The sequence below is a fragment of the Rattus norvegicus genome, chromosome 1 (assembly GCF_036323735.1).
Source record: "Rattus norvegicus strain BN/NHsdMcwi chromosome 1, GRCr8, whole genome shotgun sequence".
NCBI classification, from domain to species: Eukaryota; Metazoa; Chordata; class Mammalia; order Rodentia; family Muridae; genus Rattus; species Rattus norvegicus.
In genome coordinates this window covers 138,939,377-138,956,492 of record NC_086019.1, presented here as the reverse complement: position 1 = coordinate 138,956,492, position 17,116 = coordinate 138,939,377, and the positions used below count along the sequence as shown (strand labels likewise).

Sequence of the window (17,116 nt, the reverse complement as noted above, 5' to 3'; positions counted from 1 at the left end):
GAGATGACATGGTTAGTTCAATTCAGTGAACTTGTACCTTCTCCTATGAATGGGAGGTCTCCTGACAACATGCCCAAGAACTTGCATTGAACTGAAAATGAATGATGGAAGAGGTCAGTAATGGAGGTGAACCATGACTTGCAAATGTGTAAAACAGAGCTCACACTGAGAAGAAACAATCCCAGAGACAAACAGCACGGCAGGGAAGAATCTGAAAGACTGGCACCATAAAAATATCAGAACCCCGAATGCCTGGCAAAAAGGTCATTTTTGTTAACTAATTAACTACTTGGAGTACCAAGGTACTTAATATGGAGATTAGTGTAAGTTATAAAAGTAAAAAGTGCCATTCAAAACATTAAAGGGGGTTTCCTTCAGGCTTTAAAATTTAGTAACAAAAATATACAAGTAATAGTATGCAAACTAGTCAAACTAATATAGAGGTAAAACCTAACTACTATCCCACTGCATCTCAAGGTATTAAAACAGCACTAGACAATCCTTTATACTAAGCGCAAACGAGCATGATATATAGGCTTAAAGTGCAATAGGTAACAAGGGCAAGATCGCCATTTAACCTTGGTGAGTCTTTAAATCTGCCTTTGATTTCTTCATCTGAGCTACATGGTTTAAATATATACACCTCTGCCATCAGACATCACAAACACATCTATAGTGAGCTATGTAGAAAAATGGATATTTATAAAACAAATCCCCATTCCCTGATCAGTCCTTCATCATCTAAGACAGGGATGTCTTATCAAGACATTACTTCAGGGAGTAATTTCTGCCCATGAGGAACATTTCTCATGTCTATACGAATGTTTGAAAAGAAAACCATGTGTATACAACTGGGAAGAAAAGTCTTTAGGAAAAAAATTTTATATAACCTCAGATTTCAAAAAATATATAAACAGAACACAACAAAATAAAGGAGAGTTTGTTTTTATAGAATACCATCCTAATGCCATGGAATGATATGGGATTGTATAATGACTTGACTGCGACTAGAAATTTAGGTTCTACTGTAGATGATGTAAAGTGTCCAGAACAGTCTTTCATTACGCAACTGTGGGGAAAATAATACCTGTACACAGAGAAGGTTCAAAAATGGTGTATGAAGAAGTCTGAAAAAATTGGCAAACCAGTGAAGTATAGAGTTTGATTCTGAGCTCTGTGAGGGTAGTAGGGATTAATATTTTGTTTATATCTCCAGAACCTAGGACACTGCCAGACATAAAAATGCTCAGAGTGTGCTGGCTGATTAAAGGAATAAACCAAGGGCTGCAAATGGCTCCGCAGCCAACTGAACTAGCTATTTTTCAAAGGAACTGGCTGTGATTCCCAGCACTGATATGGTACCTCACCATATGGTTATAGCTTTGGGTGTCTGTAATTCCAGTTCTAAAGCGTATGATGCTCTCTTATGGCCTCCTTAGTCTATATAGCTATAACATAATGAGGAAAAAAAAGTCCCTCCAATAATTGTATTATTTATAACAACTGTTAGTAGCTGAGTATGATAACTCCTGTCTACAATGTCAGCAATTCAAGGACTAAGTGAGGGTGAAGTATGTTGAGTTCATGCACATCTTGTACTACACCCACCCCATCCATCCATCCATCCATCCATCCATCCATCCATCCATCCATCCATCCACCCACCCACCCACCCATCTGGACTTTATTCCAAAAATCAGTTAAAAACAAAGGCAAATAAAACTCCCCCAAAACAAGCAGCACCCTCTTTTATTGACTGAGAGCATCTCTTAGGCAGGTAAAGTGATCCTGGGGCAAGTACACCTGTAACTTGCTATATGTTACAGCATAAAATTAAACAGTCAGGTCACAGAGCCAACTTCTTATAGGCTGCCACTAAACAGAAGGTCTAATGCTGGGATCACTTGTAAATATACCCAAATTGGATGATACAGAAAAATACCAACAAATTGAGTGTCATGAGTTTTATGTCCTCTTGAGAATTACACATTGATAACTAATACTTTATCAAATTTCTATATTAGAAACATATGGCATAATTCCCAGGGAACACCAAACCACACAGATGTGTTAAGGCTGCAAGATTTCATATTTACTTAATTAAAAATGAACAGAATTCTCTCTTCCAGATTCATGAACTTCACTGATTAATCTGGTAAGAATAAGCCTTATCCTTTAGTAGATATTCACCATGTGACAGTAATAGTTTCTGTTATCACAGATATATTGAAAAGACACCTTCTGCAGATGAGAAAGTTAAAGCTTACGCTGCTCAAGTGGCAGCCCATCACCTACACTGAAATTACAGAGCTGGAGTCTGAATGCATATCTGCCAGGTTTCATTTTTTTCCTCTACCACAGTGTCTCTCCTATTTTTTTTTTTTTTTAAAACCAGTTGACAGTGCTAAATCAGATACTAACAAAAGAGAACAAACACTGAGTTACGAAATGCACAGGTCCTATCTTACCTCCGCTGGTTCATTTCTGCATCACTGGCTGCATTCTTCCCAGGTCCCCAGCTGTGCCTCCGGAAAGGAGAAAGAGAGCGCATGGAGTTCCTCAGAAAAGAGCGGTTTGCAGGCACTTCAGTGATGCTGTCCATCTCCTCCTCTTCCATTTCACCAGAGCCAGCAGGCTCGCTCTCACCTTCCCGACTCTCAGGGTCCACCCCATGGCTGAAAAAGCCATTGGAACTTTGATGATTTCTGGACCTGTTTAACTTTGACGTCTGAGGAAGGGACACATCACTGCCATGAGAAGAATGTCGATCCAGGGAAGCTGTGTCATCTGTTGAAGAACTGGATCCTGTTGTATCACAAAGCAACTGCTCTTCCTCAGGCTGAGAGAGAGAGAGAGAGAGAGAGAGAGAGAGAGAGAGAGAGAGAGAGAGAGAGAGCGCACACAAAGGGTTGAAACCAACACGTCAAGCAGACATTTCTGTTCTATCAGACCCAGCCAATGCTTCACAGTTGATTGGAATAAGAAAGATAATAATCAAGTTCAAGCTAATTTTAAAAAAATCCATGATCACAATTAGATTCTAACTCCTCTGACTTCTAATAGAGCAGCGGTTCTGTGGGTTGTAACCCCTTTGGCAAATGTGTATCTCCAAAAATATTTATATTACAATTCTTTTTTTAAATCTTTATTAACGTGAGTATTTCTTATTTACATTTTGATTGGTATTCCCCTTCCCAGTTTCCGGGCCAACATCCCCCCAGCCCCTCCCCCTCCCCTTCTACATGGGCTTCCCCTCCCCATCCTCCCCCATTACCACCCTCCTCCCAACAATCACGTTCACTGGAATATTACAATTCTTTTTTTTTTTTTTTTTTTGTTCTTTTTTTCGGAGCTGGGGACCGAACCCAGGGCCTTGCGCTTCCTAGGCAAGCGCTCTACCACTGAGCTAAATCCCCAACCCCTACAATTCTTAACAGTAGCAAAATTACAGTTATGAAGTAGCAATGAAAATAACTTTAGGGATCACCACAACACAAGGAGCTGAATTAAAGGGTCACCATTAGGAAGGTTGAGAACCACTGCAAGAGAGGAATGTTCTAGAACTCTGTCATTTTTACTGAAGGTATTAGACTATTCAGAAGGCATATTAATTTTTGTTTTTAAAGGAGAAAACCAAATCTTAGTTTAGTTCTTTCAATCTACCATCAATTGAAATGAAGAAAATCATTAAGTCTCTAGGGTTTCTGCTTTATGAACCTGCAAGCTCTTATCATACTGGGCTTCCGAAAGGTTTAATTGAAAGAAACCAGCTTACAGAGCTGCATTAAGGTAGAGAATTTACTATTCCAAAGCCAAGGACGACCGCCTAATGGTCCCAGTGTCACCAGACGACTGCCACAGGTACATAAGGGAAAAACGCTACTGTTTCTGAGTTTACTAGAATGGGTTGCTTGTTGAGTTACTTTTTTTTTTTTTTTTTTTGGTTCTTTTTTTCGGAGCTGGGGACCGAACCCAGGGCCTTGCGCTTCCTAGGCAAGCGCTCTACCACTGAGCTAAATCCCCAACCCCTAGAATGGGTTGCATGCTCTGAAGCCACATCACATAAAACAATCCAGAGAAAAAACATCTTTAATAAGGTCACAATGCTCGGTTCCCGGTTAACCTTGACTACCTAAGAGGAATCATGAAAACCTTATCTTAGTATCCGTACTTACTGAGAGAACTAAGTGCATGAGATGATGAGCAAAGGAAAGATTAGCTCCATTTCTTATCATATTTTGGCTTCACATCAGACAAGGAACAGGGAAATAGGTAAAGGCATGCAGAATTTTTTTTCCCTTTCACAATACATTCCTAATCAAGACATTTGGTGATATTAAGGAGAATCTTTAAAGCAGGCTCTCACTATATATCCCTGGTTGTCCTGGAACTCACCATAGAGCAGACTGGCCTTAAACTCATAAAGTTTATATTCAGAAAGTGCCCCTGCCTCCTGACTACTGGAATAAAGGTGATACTGAGTCCAGACTTCGGTGCAGTATTGTAATAAGACTAATCAAAGGAGAAGTAATTCCTACAAATTGTTCTTAAACCTCCACAAGTATACCAACGCATCCCCCCCCCCCATACAAAATTGTAATAATTGAATAAATAGAATGTAATGAAAAGGTGAGGACGTATGTCATCTTTTAAGAGAAAAGGTTAAAACTCACAAAAACTAAAGAGTTCTTTCAGCTTCGGAATGGAAAACAGCTTCTGAACTTGGAGTCTTTTTAAAGGGCGTACGACACTTCTAACCCAAAGCACACTACCACCTCTAAAAGGCACCTTTTTACCTTTTGGGCTTCAGCTTACTTTCACCCTGAAAAATTCAATTTCCTAGACTGATTTTTAGACAAAGTGTAAGATGAATGGAGAGAAAAGACACGGCCAGACCAGTAAACACAGGTCCTGGACTATCGAAGGGCGGGCCCTGCCGTGCTACAGGGAACAGCAGAAGCCAAACCTGAATCCAGGCTACTGTGATTCAAACAGTCCTACTGTGTTATTTCAGTTGCCTTTTAAAAAACCCATTGAGAGCAAGATCTTGATGTTAGTATAGAAGAGTCTCTTTACTGGTTCAAGAGGTAAAATAAAACTACCTCATTATGTAAACTCTAGTGTACAAGAGGTATTATTTTAAAATAAAATTATTGGTGGAACACAATGGTGCACACCCTGTAATCCCAGCCCTTGGAAGGGAAAGCAGGATGATCAGGAATTTCAGAATAGCCTGGGGTAAAATACTAAGGAGGAGCAACAGTTCTGAGTTAAATTCAATTCATTACATTCTTTTCAAGACAGCAGTTCCTAGTGTGGAAATGACTCCTGGTCAGAATAACAGGTGCTTTTTCTTTTGGTACCTGGTCTAAAAAGGGCAAATAGTTCTACCCACCAACTTACTCTTGGTAGTTGGGGTGTGTGTGTGTGTGTGTGTGTGTGTGTGTGTGTGTGTGTGTGTGTATACACTGAATATTTCAGGTCTTACATGCGCCAGGCCTACACTCTACTCTTGAACTATATTCTGAGCCTCAAATCTAAACTTTCAAAAGTCAAACTCTTAACACAAGTATGTAAGTACGTACATATGTATCTATGTCTGCGTGCATGTATGTGTTTATCTGTCTATCTAACACAGGTATCAATAATAAAACAAAATGAGAACAACTTGTGGCCTGTTCATACATACACTCTAATCTCTCTTTAAAACGTTTTTATTTCATGTATATGTGTATCATACATGTATGTACATCTGTATACAACAGGCATCCCTGGTGCCCATGGGAGCCAGAAAAGGGCAACAGCTCCCCTGTGATTGGAGTTAAAGATGGTTGCAAGCAAACATGTGGGTGCTAGGAATTGAATCCAGGTCCTCTGGAAGAGCAATTAATGTTCCTAACCACTGGGCCATCTAACTCCTACACATCTAACTCCTCCTTTTTTTAAAAGGCAAAAATCTGACTAGAATATATCCTTAACACAGACTCTTTTGGCTGTGAATGGTGTGACATTTCCTGATGTTTACTTATTCTAACTTTGCTCTCACTGAGACATGACCTCTAAAAGTGACATTTTAGAGGAGAGAAAACAGGTTAACTCAATTCTGCTAATCAGCTGGCAGAGCTAGGTGCTCTACCTCACTTCTTAAGTTCTTTAGATGACTCCAAAGACAGATAGGATTGGATCCTCCTGAATAAATAAAGCTGTGGGTAAAGTTACAGATAGAATACTGAGATAAGTCTTAATCTTGAAAACAAAAGCCCAAAATTACAAATCTTTAAAGCCAAACAAACATCAACACAGAGAACAGAAAAGCAAACAGGGGAGGACACACAAAGCAGAAAGATGAATAAGAATCTATTAAATTATACTTCATCAAATTAGAAATTTTAGCTAACCAAGACATTTCTATATAAGTGAACAGGCAAATGATATAAGAGAAGATATTTGCAAATCATGAATCTAATAAAGAAGCAGTATCCAGGATATATATCACCCACTCCTCGGTAACAACAAATAATCCAATTATTTTAATGGGCAAAGATATGAACAGATGCTCTACACAGGAAGACACATGAGCTGCCAATGGACATGTGAAAATCTGTTTAATATCACTGGTTGTCAGGAAATACAAATCAAAACCGTAATGAGATAATACTGCATGGATACCAGAAACAGTAACAATGAAAACAACTGTGCTTGTTACTAAGGACGTAGAGTAACTGGGGTTCTCATACGTCACTAGTGAGAATACCAGAGTATGGTCAGTTTGTGAGACAGTCTGTCTCTTGGGTGACTGAATTCCAAATGTCACTCCCTGGGCTGTGGTGGAGAAACAATACTCTTCAGATTTATATGCGGTTTATGTGATATTATACATGCCATTCATATGGCATCCTCAATCAGAGAAACCATCTCTGATGGGGAACTTTTCTGCTCCTTCTGAAGGGTTGAATGGTCATTGAGAAGGATGCCATGTAAAGACTTTCCATGGTTATGCTTATACAGCCTATGTGTTCATGCAGCTCCAAGTCACAAAGGTATTGGATGTGTTTATCAATAGCAACTGAGGGCTGGGGGTTTAGCTCAGTGGTAGAGCGCTTGCACAGCAAGCCCAAGGTCCTGGGTTCGGTCCTCAGCTCCAAAAAAAACCAAACAAACAAACAAAAAAAACCAAAATAGCAACTGAGCCAGGTGGTGGTGGTGTGCATGGTTAATTCCAGCACACAGGAGGTAGAAGAAGGCAGACTTCAAGGTCAGCCTGGTCTACAGAACAAGTTCCAGTACAGCCTTGTCTACCCAGAGAAACCCTGTCTTAAAAAAATAACCGCTCAAGCCACCATCAATCAAAGCCAGGCAGTGGTAGTGCACGTCTTTAATTCCTGCACTTCTAGTGCCCAGAGCCAGGTGGATCTCTGTGAGTTCTAGGACAGCTCATCTACAGAGGAAGTTATAGGACAGCCAAGGCTAAACAAAATAACCCTGTCTCGAAGAACCAGAATTTTCAGAATTTATATATAAATTAAATATATTTATACATAATGTATCTCCCCTAAATCCATCAACCATACAAAAATAATGATTCTAAGAATTTACACATGCCATGTAATTTGTTTTGAAATGTATCATTAAATTTAGGAAGAATGGTGTAAACAGAACACACCTATACAGTAAGTAAACATAATAAAAAAATGACGGACGGCAGCTGGAAGGTAAATGGATGGGTGCTCCCTAAAAAATTCAACAGCTCTATTTTTTTCCTGTGTTTTTATAATACAGTATTTGGGGGAGGGGGTGTCTATTTAGTTCTAGTATCTGTGTGTGTGTGTGTGTGTGTATACATACATATATATATATCTACAGATAAAGACAAACATTATATTGCTAAACACAAGAAAGACAAAAGTACCACAAATTCTATAAAGTTATTATACCTGAAAGAATGTTTAATACTGCCAATAAGTAGTCTTTCATTTATTCAGCTAGCATTTATTATTTATATTATATATGAAACATACTTCTGTCTTAAAAACAACTAACATTTTAAGTACTCACGACATGCCCCAAGTCATGTTTTGCTTTTATGTAGAATATTCCACCTAAGAATCTTAAGTCCTGAATCATTTATCTATACTAACTATATTTTATGATTACATATTTTCTTTGTCAGATAGTTCCCAAAAAAAATAGGATTTCATCTCAGTTTAAAACAAAGTATAAATTTATGCTGCTGATGTAAAAATGACCTTAGGAACAGGCAAATGTTTGTAAGAATAAACATAAGGCTCTTAACACTCACCGAAGAGTCACATTTCCCAGGAGGTGCACGCTGTTAAAGAGACCTCCAAAAGGCTAAAGATAAATAAATGGCTACAGGAAGTGACCTAATGCACCACTCACAGTTCACAGAAAAGCCTGTTGCAACACTTGCCTAAAGATTCCCTCCAAGCCCCAGAAGACTGAAAGAGCGGAACTTAAGGCCCTGGGAAGACACGAAGTAACACTGGCATTGTGGCACGGGCTGCAAGCATGGCCAGAGAAGAATGACGTTAGGAAAGCAGAATCGAGGGAGGGTCTGTCTACTAACTAGATTTTAGAGCCGTGCCGAAGAAACTGAAAGTAAAGCAACCGGGAAGAGACATTTGTCAAACGCAATGCAAATCTCAGTGTTACTGTCATTCAGTCATTTCAGACAGACTTGTTCACCAGTTGTCTTACGGTTTCTATTGCTGTGATAGAACATCATGACCACGAGTAACCTGGGGAGAAAAGACTATGCTACTCTATGTCCACAGGACAGTCCAACAGAGAGGAGTCCAGGTGGGAACTCACACAGGGCAGGGACCCAGAGGCAGGAGCAGACACTGAGGCCATGGAACAGTACTGCCTGCAGGCTTTGCTCCTCAAGGCTTGCTCAGCCTGCCTTCTTACAGCACCAAGGATCACCAGCCCAGCATCGGCCCCACCTACAATGAGCTGGGCCTCCCCCATCAATCACCAATTAAGGAAATGCAGCATAATCTTGGCTACAGGCAATCTGGGAGGGGGCATGTTCTCAAATGAGGTTCTCTCTCTTCAAATGACTCTAGTCTGATCGAGTTGACATAAAACTAGCCAGTACACCAATCAAAACCTCTATTCCTTGTTTGGTAAGAGGGACCAAACAAACAAACAAACAGACAAACAAACCAACCTGGTTGTTGGACTTATGAAATGAGATAAACATATATAAAAATATTCAGATGAGTGCCTTGTAATATTAACCAGCTCCTAGTTTTATCAACACTAGGAAAATTAGTTATTCCAAGGACTCTTTAATTTTATCAACGCTAGGAGAAGTAGCTATTCCAAGGGCTCTTGGTCATTCACTGCTTTGGAACAAGAAACGGAGGGATCATCCCCACCCCCACCCTGACCTGGTCTCAGGCCATCTGGACATTCCCAGGCATTCATGAGGAGGTGAAAGTTCATCCACGCTGCCTGTCTTTTCTCTAAAGCACTCTCAGAGTTTACAATGTAGGCAGAAGTTTGTCCGAGTTATATGCTTCAGCTTTAAAAAATCTGTCTATTCTCCCTGGGGAAAAATGTGCAGTATCTAGCAAAAGTCCTTTTTATAAATTATCTTCTGCTCAGAGAGGGTAATACCAAAACAAACTGTTCACATGCTATATATCTAAGAGGTAGGCAAGCAAATATTTCCTGAAGGAAGATTATTCAACTCAAAAAACAAAAGGTAAGCTGGAGAGATGGTTCAGCAGTTAAAGAGTGTTTGTTGCTCTTCCACAGAACCTGAGTTCAGTTCTCAGAATTAAATGTTGGGTAGTTTACACGATATGTAATGCCAGCTCCAGGGGATTCTGGCCTCCATAAGCAACCCCTCCCCCCAAAACATACTTGAATATAAAAATAAATATTAAAGTCTTTTTACTATTAGGTTAGACAAGCACACAATTGTTTGATAATTTCTATTTATTACTAGTTCCAGGCATTATGAGCCAACTTTAAAGCTAGAATTTTTTAACCTGATTTCTACATGAGCACTGAGGCACATATCCCTCCTTCCTAGAAGTGTAACTTAAGAAATGGATTTATTTTGAGTTCTAACTAGAAGGAAGGAAAAGGGGAAGAAGGAAGGTAGGTAAAACAAAAAACATTGATTTTCCTTTTCTATATTGCTTCAAAGGCAAATCTTCCCATCTTAAATCCTGTGAGATGGCTGAATTACCACATCACGTTCACAGTCCTCATACCCTAGTCTCTTGAGTGCTGGGATTACAGGCATGTGACACCATGCCTAGTCAGCAAGTGACAAGACAGAAATCCCAAGGTTGTGCCATAATCTTTTCAAGATCCTTCAGAAGACAGTCAAAAGAACAGGGTAGAAAGTGTTAGAGCAGGACAAATGGAAGATGAGGGGCGATGGGCAAAGCGAGAAGAGCAGAATTCTTGAATTTTATGATATCATTTCTATACCATAACAGATAAGACATGGGAGGATCACACTCACTGTGTTGGACAGCTGAGTCACCCACTAATAAAGCTGCTCTCAGCGTGACTTCAAAACCAGGGAGACGCACCTTCACAGCTGCTACACTTCTGTCCCTTCGGCCCTTACTATTAGGAAAAGCACTTGTGGCATGTAACTGAGTACAGCATGACCTGCCCTCTGTGCTGTGGGAAGCATCTGCGGCAAACAGGAACAACCCCAGGCTCCCAACCTCCATCTTCCCCAGCTCTTCACTCGAGAAAAAGGCCAAGTTCCCTACTGTCGATCTAGAAAGTCCCAATTAAGCAGTCTGGAAGAAGGATGATTTCACCAGGCTTAGATGTAAGTTTCAGGCATTCACACATTAATCAGAATGACTCTATGGTTAGTTTATGTATATGACATCATACAGTCTGAGCTGTGGTCCCTTCCTAACCACTGAAGGGTGCTCACTGTCATCTGACTTAGTTTATTTTAAAGGAACTCCTACACTTTTTGACTCCAATAAAAGCTTAAACTCATGGAACCAGCTACCTTGATCACAACTCAGTAGCTAGTCATATACGACATGGAGCACACGGGGAAAGCCACAGTAAAAAGGGGTTAAGCGAGGCCACATGAGACTAGGAGAGTCGCTGGTCAAAAATGAGTAGAAGGTTCATCCAATACCTTTGAGAAGATGATGCTGTCCATTTCATCACTGGGTGAGTGAAAGAGGTCAGAATCACTCCCTGACTCTCTCTGGAGCACGCCTTCTTTTGTGGCACACTCCGTGCCCAGTCCAACATCTATGAAGCTTCTGCATTCTGAAAAAGAACATTTATTTAACCATTAGCTATTTTTTTAAATTTACTTTCTGTTTCATACCAACATTCAGTCATTTTCTATTGTACACCTACTTCTGCTTTCCCAGTCTTTCCTCCATTTTAGATATTTACAAAGTTAGAAAAGACATGGTCTAATTAGTAGCTTTTAGGTATATTAACTGATATAATTACTCTTTCTGTTAGGCATTTGGCTAGGTCCCAGGAAGGCCTTTGGAGTGTGCTTGCAGAATGGGTTATTCACACTCTTGTGGTATAAATGAGCAGAGTAATAGATAATTTCATTGCAGAATTATAAGGAATACCATAACAAGTGAGGCGGGACCTATGAGTTAAGTATGTCAGTCACAATTATGAATTTAGAGTATAATTTCAGAATGTTAGTTCAATGGAAATAGTATGGCTTCTTCAAAGGACCCTAAATGATAGGTATTCTAGCCACCCCTCCTCACAACCATTCTATACAGTACACAAAAACTACAGTTGGTGAGTTTGTGATTTTTCTATTCTTGCCCCTTTTGCTACTTGGAAAACTCCAAAAACCTTCATGCTGTAATTGAGAGGGAACTGGGGTACTGGCTGAAAGACACTGCTGGGCTGCTACAGGGCTAGCTGGCACTCTAAAGACTATGCCGAAACACCCACACGAGACACTCGCATAAAACATCCATAGATTCAGCTCTGGTATAAGTGCCTTACCCCCAAAATAAAGCCAAGCTAGCACAAGGCTATCAACCAAGTCGGGGATAAGAAGAGGGTTAATATGTGAGGTTAAACACTGTTTGGAGGAAAGAAGAATATGGAGGGAAAAAAGGAATCCAGGAAGAGAGCAACCATAAACCATTACAACCCTACCATGACCTTCATGGGTTGTAGGGATCCCTAAAGACAAACAATGTACACCCATGTCATATATGCTGGGATATTTTCAAAAGAAATAGAATCCTTACTGTCTTCCTACACCCACATCTTAATGAATGAAGTGCAATATAGTGAAGTTTAAAGTTAATCAGAGGATGCTGATTTTAGCATGTTTAGATCGATCTTGTTTAAAAGAAAAATCCAGGTATTTGACCCTGGAGGTCTTCACTTCTTTATCACTAACATGGGACCATCAGCAAAACCCTAGAGTCACACCGACAGTTAACAGCATACTTGAAACGTTTTAACTGGACATCCAGCATGTAGCACACTACAGGTATGTGATACGTATCCTAAATAAAGTTCAGGCTTCATAAATCCTTAATATATGACCAAGCTACTTATTCTGGGAGTTATAGTGTAAAGAGATGTTTTAACAGTTTGCACAATTATGTCCTGACAAAGACTACAATAGAAATTCAGTTCCTTAAAGGAATAAACTGAGCCATGATTTCTAGAAGTTTTTCTGTGTTATGAATGCTCAAATTCCAAGACGTCATTCAATAATTACATGGCAGAAGTTTTCATTCGGGGGTGGCTACCTACACTTTCAGAAAAGTCCTGAGAGCTACAGACACCAGAGCACGGTGTGGATACTTTTACTTTCAACACCTTTGGATTTGTAGCCCCGAATACAATCATAACATAATGTTCTGAGCGCTCTCAAGGAGTGTGAAAAATACTGAAGAAAACACTTTCCACATTTGCTCTCAATACTTCCTCTGTGACAGTCGGAGTTGAGAACTGTAAACAGCGGCTTTGTTGGTGGAGTGGACTGAAGAACTCAGCAGTGTAAAGTTATTGCTCATTTAGCAGTACAGGAGCCAGCCCAGGAGTGAGCTCAGAGCACCACTCACATTGATGTCTGTGTCACAGCCCTCGGTGAGGCAGCCCAGTAACACTTTACAGATACAAGACAGTGGAACCCAGACACTGGGGAATGTATCTTATGTCAGAATTGGCTAAACATGGGGTGAAGTTAGGACTCCTAACTAGTGTTATTATCAGGCAAGATCTTATCTGTTATTACTGATAGATCATAGGCATGTAACTAAAGACTTCTGACAATTCTACCTACACAGGATAACAGGAGCCTTAAAGATTCTAATGGATGTCCATCCTGCATCCCAACCCAATAAATCTGAACCACTAAGGCCAAGACCAAGGGATCATGTATTTTCAAAGTTCTCTTGCCCAGATGATTCCAGTATATAGCTGTCAAAGTTTCCTGGACTGAAGCTGTATCTGCAAAGACAGACTGCAGTGAATGGGGAAGTTGGACTGTTGCAGGTCCCGTGATTAATTACCTTGTCTGGGTTAGCTTAGCTTAAGCCCCTGGAATAGCCATTCCTTGTCCCCCTCTATGTTGGAACTAATACCATTTGACTAGGAATGTATATATAGCAGACCACTACCTTTTATCAATTTCAAAGCTAAAAGTATCATCAGAGGCATCTGGGACTCACAGCAGAGCATCACCCTTCTTGCTGTAGCCACCTCTCTCTCTGGTTCCATATAAAAGGTGTCTTGATTTATAGTTTTCTTTGTTTTATTGCTGTAAAAACTTTATGAAACTGCTTCTATACTGGAACATGGAATTTGGGGTACCCTGAATCCATGTTCCTGAGCTATGATCACTCAAATTTGGTCCTAGAATAAACTACCTCTTATTCCCTTTAAAACAAGAGCTATGGTTTCTGTTTGTTTTTGCATCAGCAGAGCCAAAAATAAGAACCACAGGTTCGGTCCTAGCAACATGAATTTATAACTTTATACCACTGGTTTCCCTTATAAATGATTAATAACTCATAGCCTCACAATTACTAAAATTACTATTAATTCCTAATATAAAATTAAGGAAAACTCTTGTGCCTTTATCTCACTGTGAAGTCAAATGCTTATCCATCCACTCCCTTGCCCCCATGTCTTCTCCCAGTTTGCTGTATAACGCACTCAAGAAAGGCAGATCACAGCAATATCTCAGAGAGCAGGACTATGGACATGCATACCTGAGCTCTGTTTGGAAGCTAAGAGAGATGCTGCTTCAGGGCAGGGCTCTATGGCACACCAGCTTTCTCGGTTGATCTGGAAGACATAAATAATTTGTTTCAGACAATACGGAACTTCATAGCTCCAGAAAAAAAAATCTATATATTGTTCATACCTTCTGACTATTAGTATTTTATTGTAAGATAGGTGAAGTTATGCCAGGAAAGAAAACAGAACTCTACTGTAATAAAAATAAGGCAGTCTACATGCAGCTGAAAGTTGTGCACAGACTGTCAGTAATCATGGTGTGTGACATAAATGAGAAAAGATCTACAAAATGCAGGCCACAGTTCAGAACAAGTGTGGAATAAAGAAATTAACAAATAAAGAGAGAAAATACTAAAATACTTATCTGATGTTATAACTTGCAATTTTGAAAAGTACACACAATTTGAGGATTTTAAAAATACGAAATAATTCCTATTTAAGAATAACTATACACCAGGTGCCATGTTAAAAATTCAGCATTCATTTTTCTCATCAAATGATCATAATAGCTACAAGAAGTTTCTATTAAACCAAAGAGGGTTGCCCAAAACTTAGCAGGAATGGCACTGGGAGTCAGTGTGCACGACTTGGGAATCCATCTGCTCAACTACCTTATCCTTACAACTTCCTAGTTTAATTAAGTAGTACGTGTCTTTAATTAACATCAAATAGTCAACACTGTTCTCACTAACTGACAGAACAAGTAGACACAAGATCTAGAAAACCTCAGAGACACCCGATGATCCTACCTCACTGACACACAGGACACAGGGCATGCAGGGCACATTCCTAACAAGTACATGTAAGATGTTCATATAGGATACACCAAATAACTCTAAATAAAATAAAACATCTGCATATTTAACAGGATTAAAATCACAAAAAGGGTTTGCTTTTTTAACTACAACACTACTAAACCAGAAACCCAAATCAAAGGACTGGAATCCCACACAGATTTTAAAAATGAAAAGATAAAGAAAACATTTTTGCAAATAAAACTACTAAGTATCCTACCCCTCATCTAAGAAATGTTAAAAGAAAATATGTTGAACTGAATACAAATTAAAACTTCTGAATAAAAATTTGTGGGATATCACTAATTGCAGTGCTTAGAACAAAAATGTAACATTTAAAAATGCTTCACTAAAAACGTTCCAGGAGAAAGAGAAACACTAACCCAGACACAAACCTTGGACTGATGATGGCATCCTGCCTACAAGATCTGCTAATGTATGGTGGCACAAAGTTTGTGGGAGTAAGGGATCAACAGCATGTGATATGACTGAAGGCCCACTCCATAAGAGAGAACCAATTCCTCACACTGCTTGGTAACCAAGAACCTGAGACCAGACAGTCCAGGGACCTAGGGTAAAACAAAAAGTAAAGCTAAGTGGTGATGGCCCACACCTTTAATTCCAGTACTCGGGAGGCAGAGCAGGTGGATGAATCTCTGTGAGTTCTGTCTACAGAGTAAGTTTCAGGACAGCTAGGGCTACACAGTGAAACCCTGTCTTGAAAAAACAAACAAACAAACAAACAAACAAACAAACAAACAGTAACAACAAAGTGAGTCCTAATGATATTCTGCTATACTCAGAGATCAGTGCCTTATTCAGCCATCACCAGAGAGGCTTCCTCCTGTTCCAAATTGGAACTAATTCAGAAACCCACAGCCAGACATTAAACAGGGAGTAAGAGACCTTTGAACACTCAGTTCTAAAAGAGATGTCTCCATCAGATTCCTCCCCTAAGGGCTCAGGGAACTTGGAAGAAGAGAAGGCTGGAAAGTGTAAGAACCAGAGGGGATGGAGGATAACAAAATACCAAGGCCTTCTCCATACAACAGGGCTGGCATACAAATGATCCCATAGAGACTGAGGCAGCATGCCCAGGGCCTGCACAGGTCTGCATCAGATGGCGTCCTAGAGCTAAATGAAGTGGACACATGCCCCCATTCCAGAAGCCATCTCCAATTGATAACCATTTGCAAATAAAAATTTATTTTCCTTCCAGGGAGTCTCACTGGAAAGAGACCACTCTTAAGGATGGCCTGCATATCCAGTGGCAGGTGGCCAGCAGAAAATGAGCGCAATGGCATTTTTGGAGGTCCCTTGTCTCAAAATGGAATGTCACAAATTTTTCCATTTAAAAAATGTTTTATTACTGTTTATTTTTATTTTATTTATATGTATTTTCCCCTCTTTTTACCCTACATGTCTTCTGGTCATAGGCTATGATTTCCAGTTTAGTGTTTTCATAGGGTATTGGAATGTGCAGATGATATCTATATTCTTGCACCTTCTCTTGGGCTCTTTCCTTCTGTTTGTTTTGTCCTATCCCAGTGTGCTAGCTTTTGTTGTGTCTCATTATTATCATATAGGAAAATATTTGTTTTGTTTTTCTTTTTTTTTCTTTTTTAATATATTTTGTTTCTTTTTTCAAGACTCGGCTGTCCTGGAACTTACTCTGCAGGCCTTGAGCTCAGAGATGTACCTGCCTCTACCTCAGGAATGCTGGGATTGAAGGCCACCACCAAAGGATTGGCCTGATTGTTTTCTATGAGACAGGAAGGGGGTGGATCTGGAGGGGAGTGGAGGAAGAGATACTGTAATTAGAGAGGAGGGGAAACTATAATTAGAACATGTTATGTAAGAAAAAAAATCTATTTTCAATAAAGGGGAAAGAATCAAGATAGTACATTAATCCAAAACCTGCACACACACACACACACACACACACACACACACACACACACACACACACACACGAACAAAAACAAACCAACCAAACAAAAAAGCACCCCTAGAATGAACAGAAATGAGTGACTCAGAAAGCATGAACATGTCTA

General features: G+C 39.7%; 1 protein-coding gene across 22 annotated transcripts in view; it reads right to left on the bottom strand.

Annotated features, from left to right (window-relative positions):
- The window catches only part of Akap13 (A-kinase anchoring protein 13), a 306,957-nt gene that overhangs the window by 72,909 nt on the left and 216,932 nt on the right, over nt 1-17,116 (bottom strand). For 15 of the 22 annotated variants that reach the window (XM_039105531.2, XM_039105543.2, XM_039105541.2 and 12 more), the window contains 4 exons: nt 14,241-14,316; nt 11,156-11,292; nt 2,469-2,839; nt 38-91 (listed from right to left, as the gene is read on the bottom strand). In XM_039105531.2, the coding sequence (XP_038961459.1) occupies nt 38-91; nt 2,469-2,839; nt 11,156-11,292; nt 14,241-14,316 (638 nt within the window). The remainder of the gene's footprint in view (nt 1-37; nt 92-2,468; nt 2,840-11,155; nt 11,293-14,240; nt 14,317-17,116) is intronic. The other 7 variants (XM_039105549.2, XM_039105560.2, XM_039105567.2 and 4 more) reach the window with 1 other exon arrangement.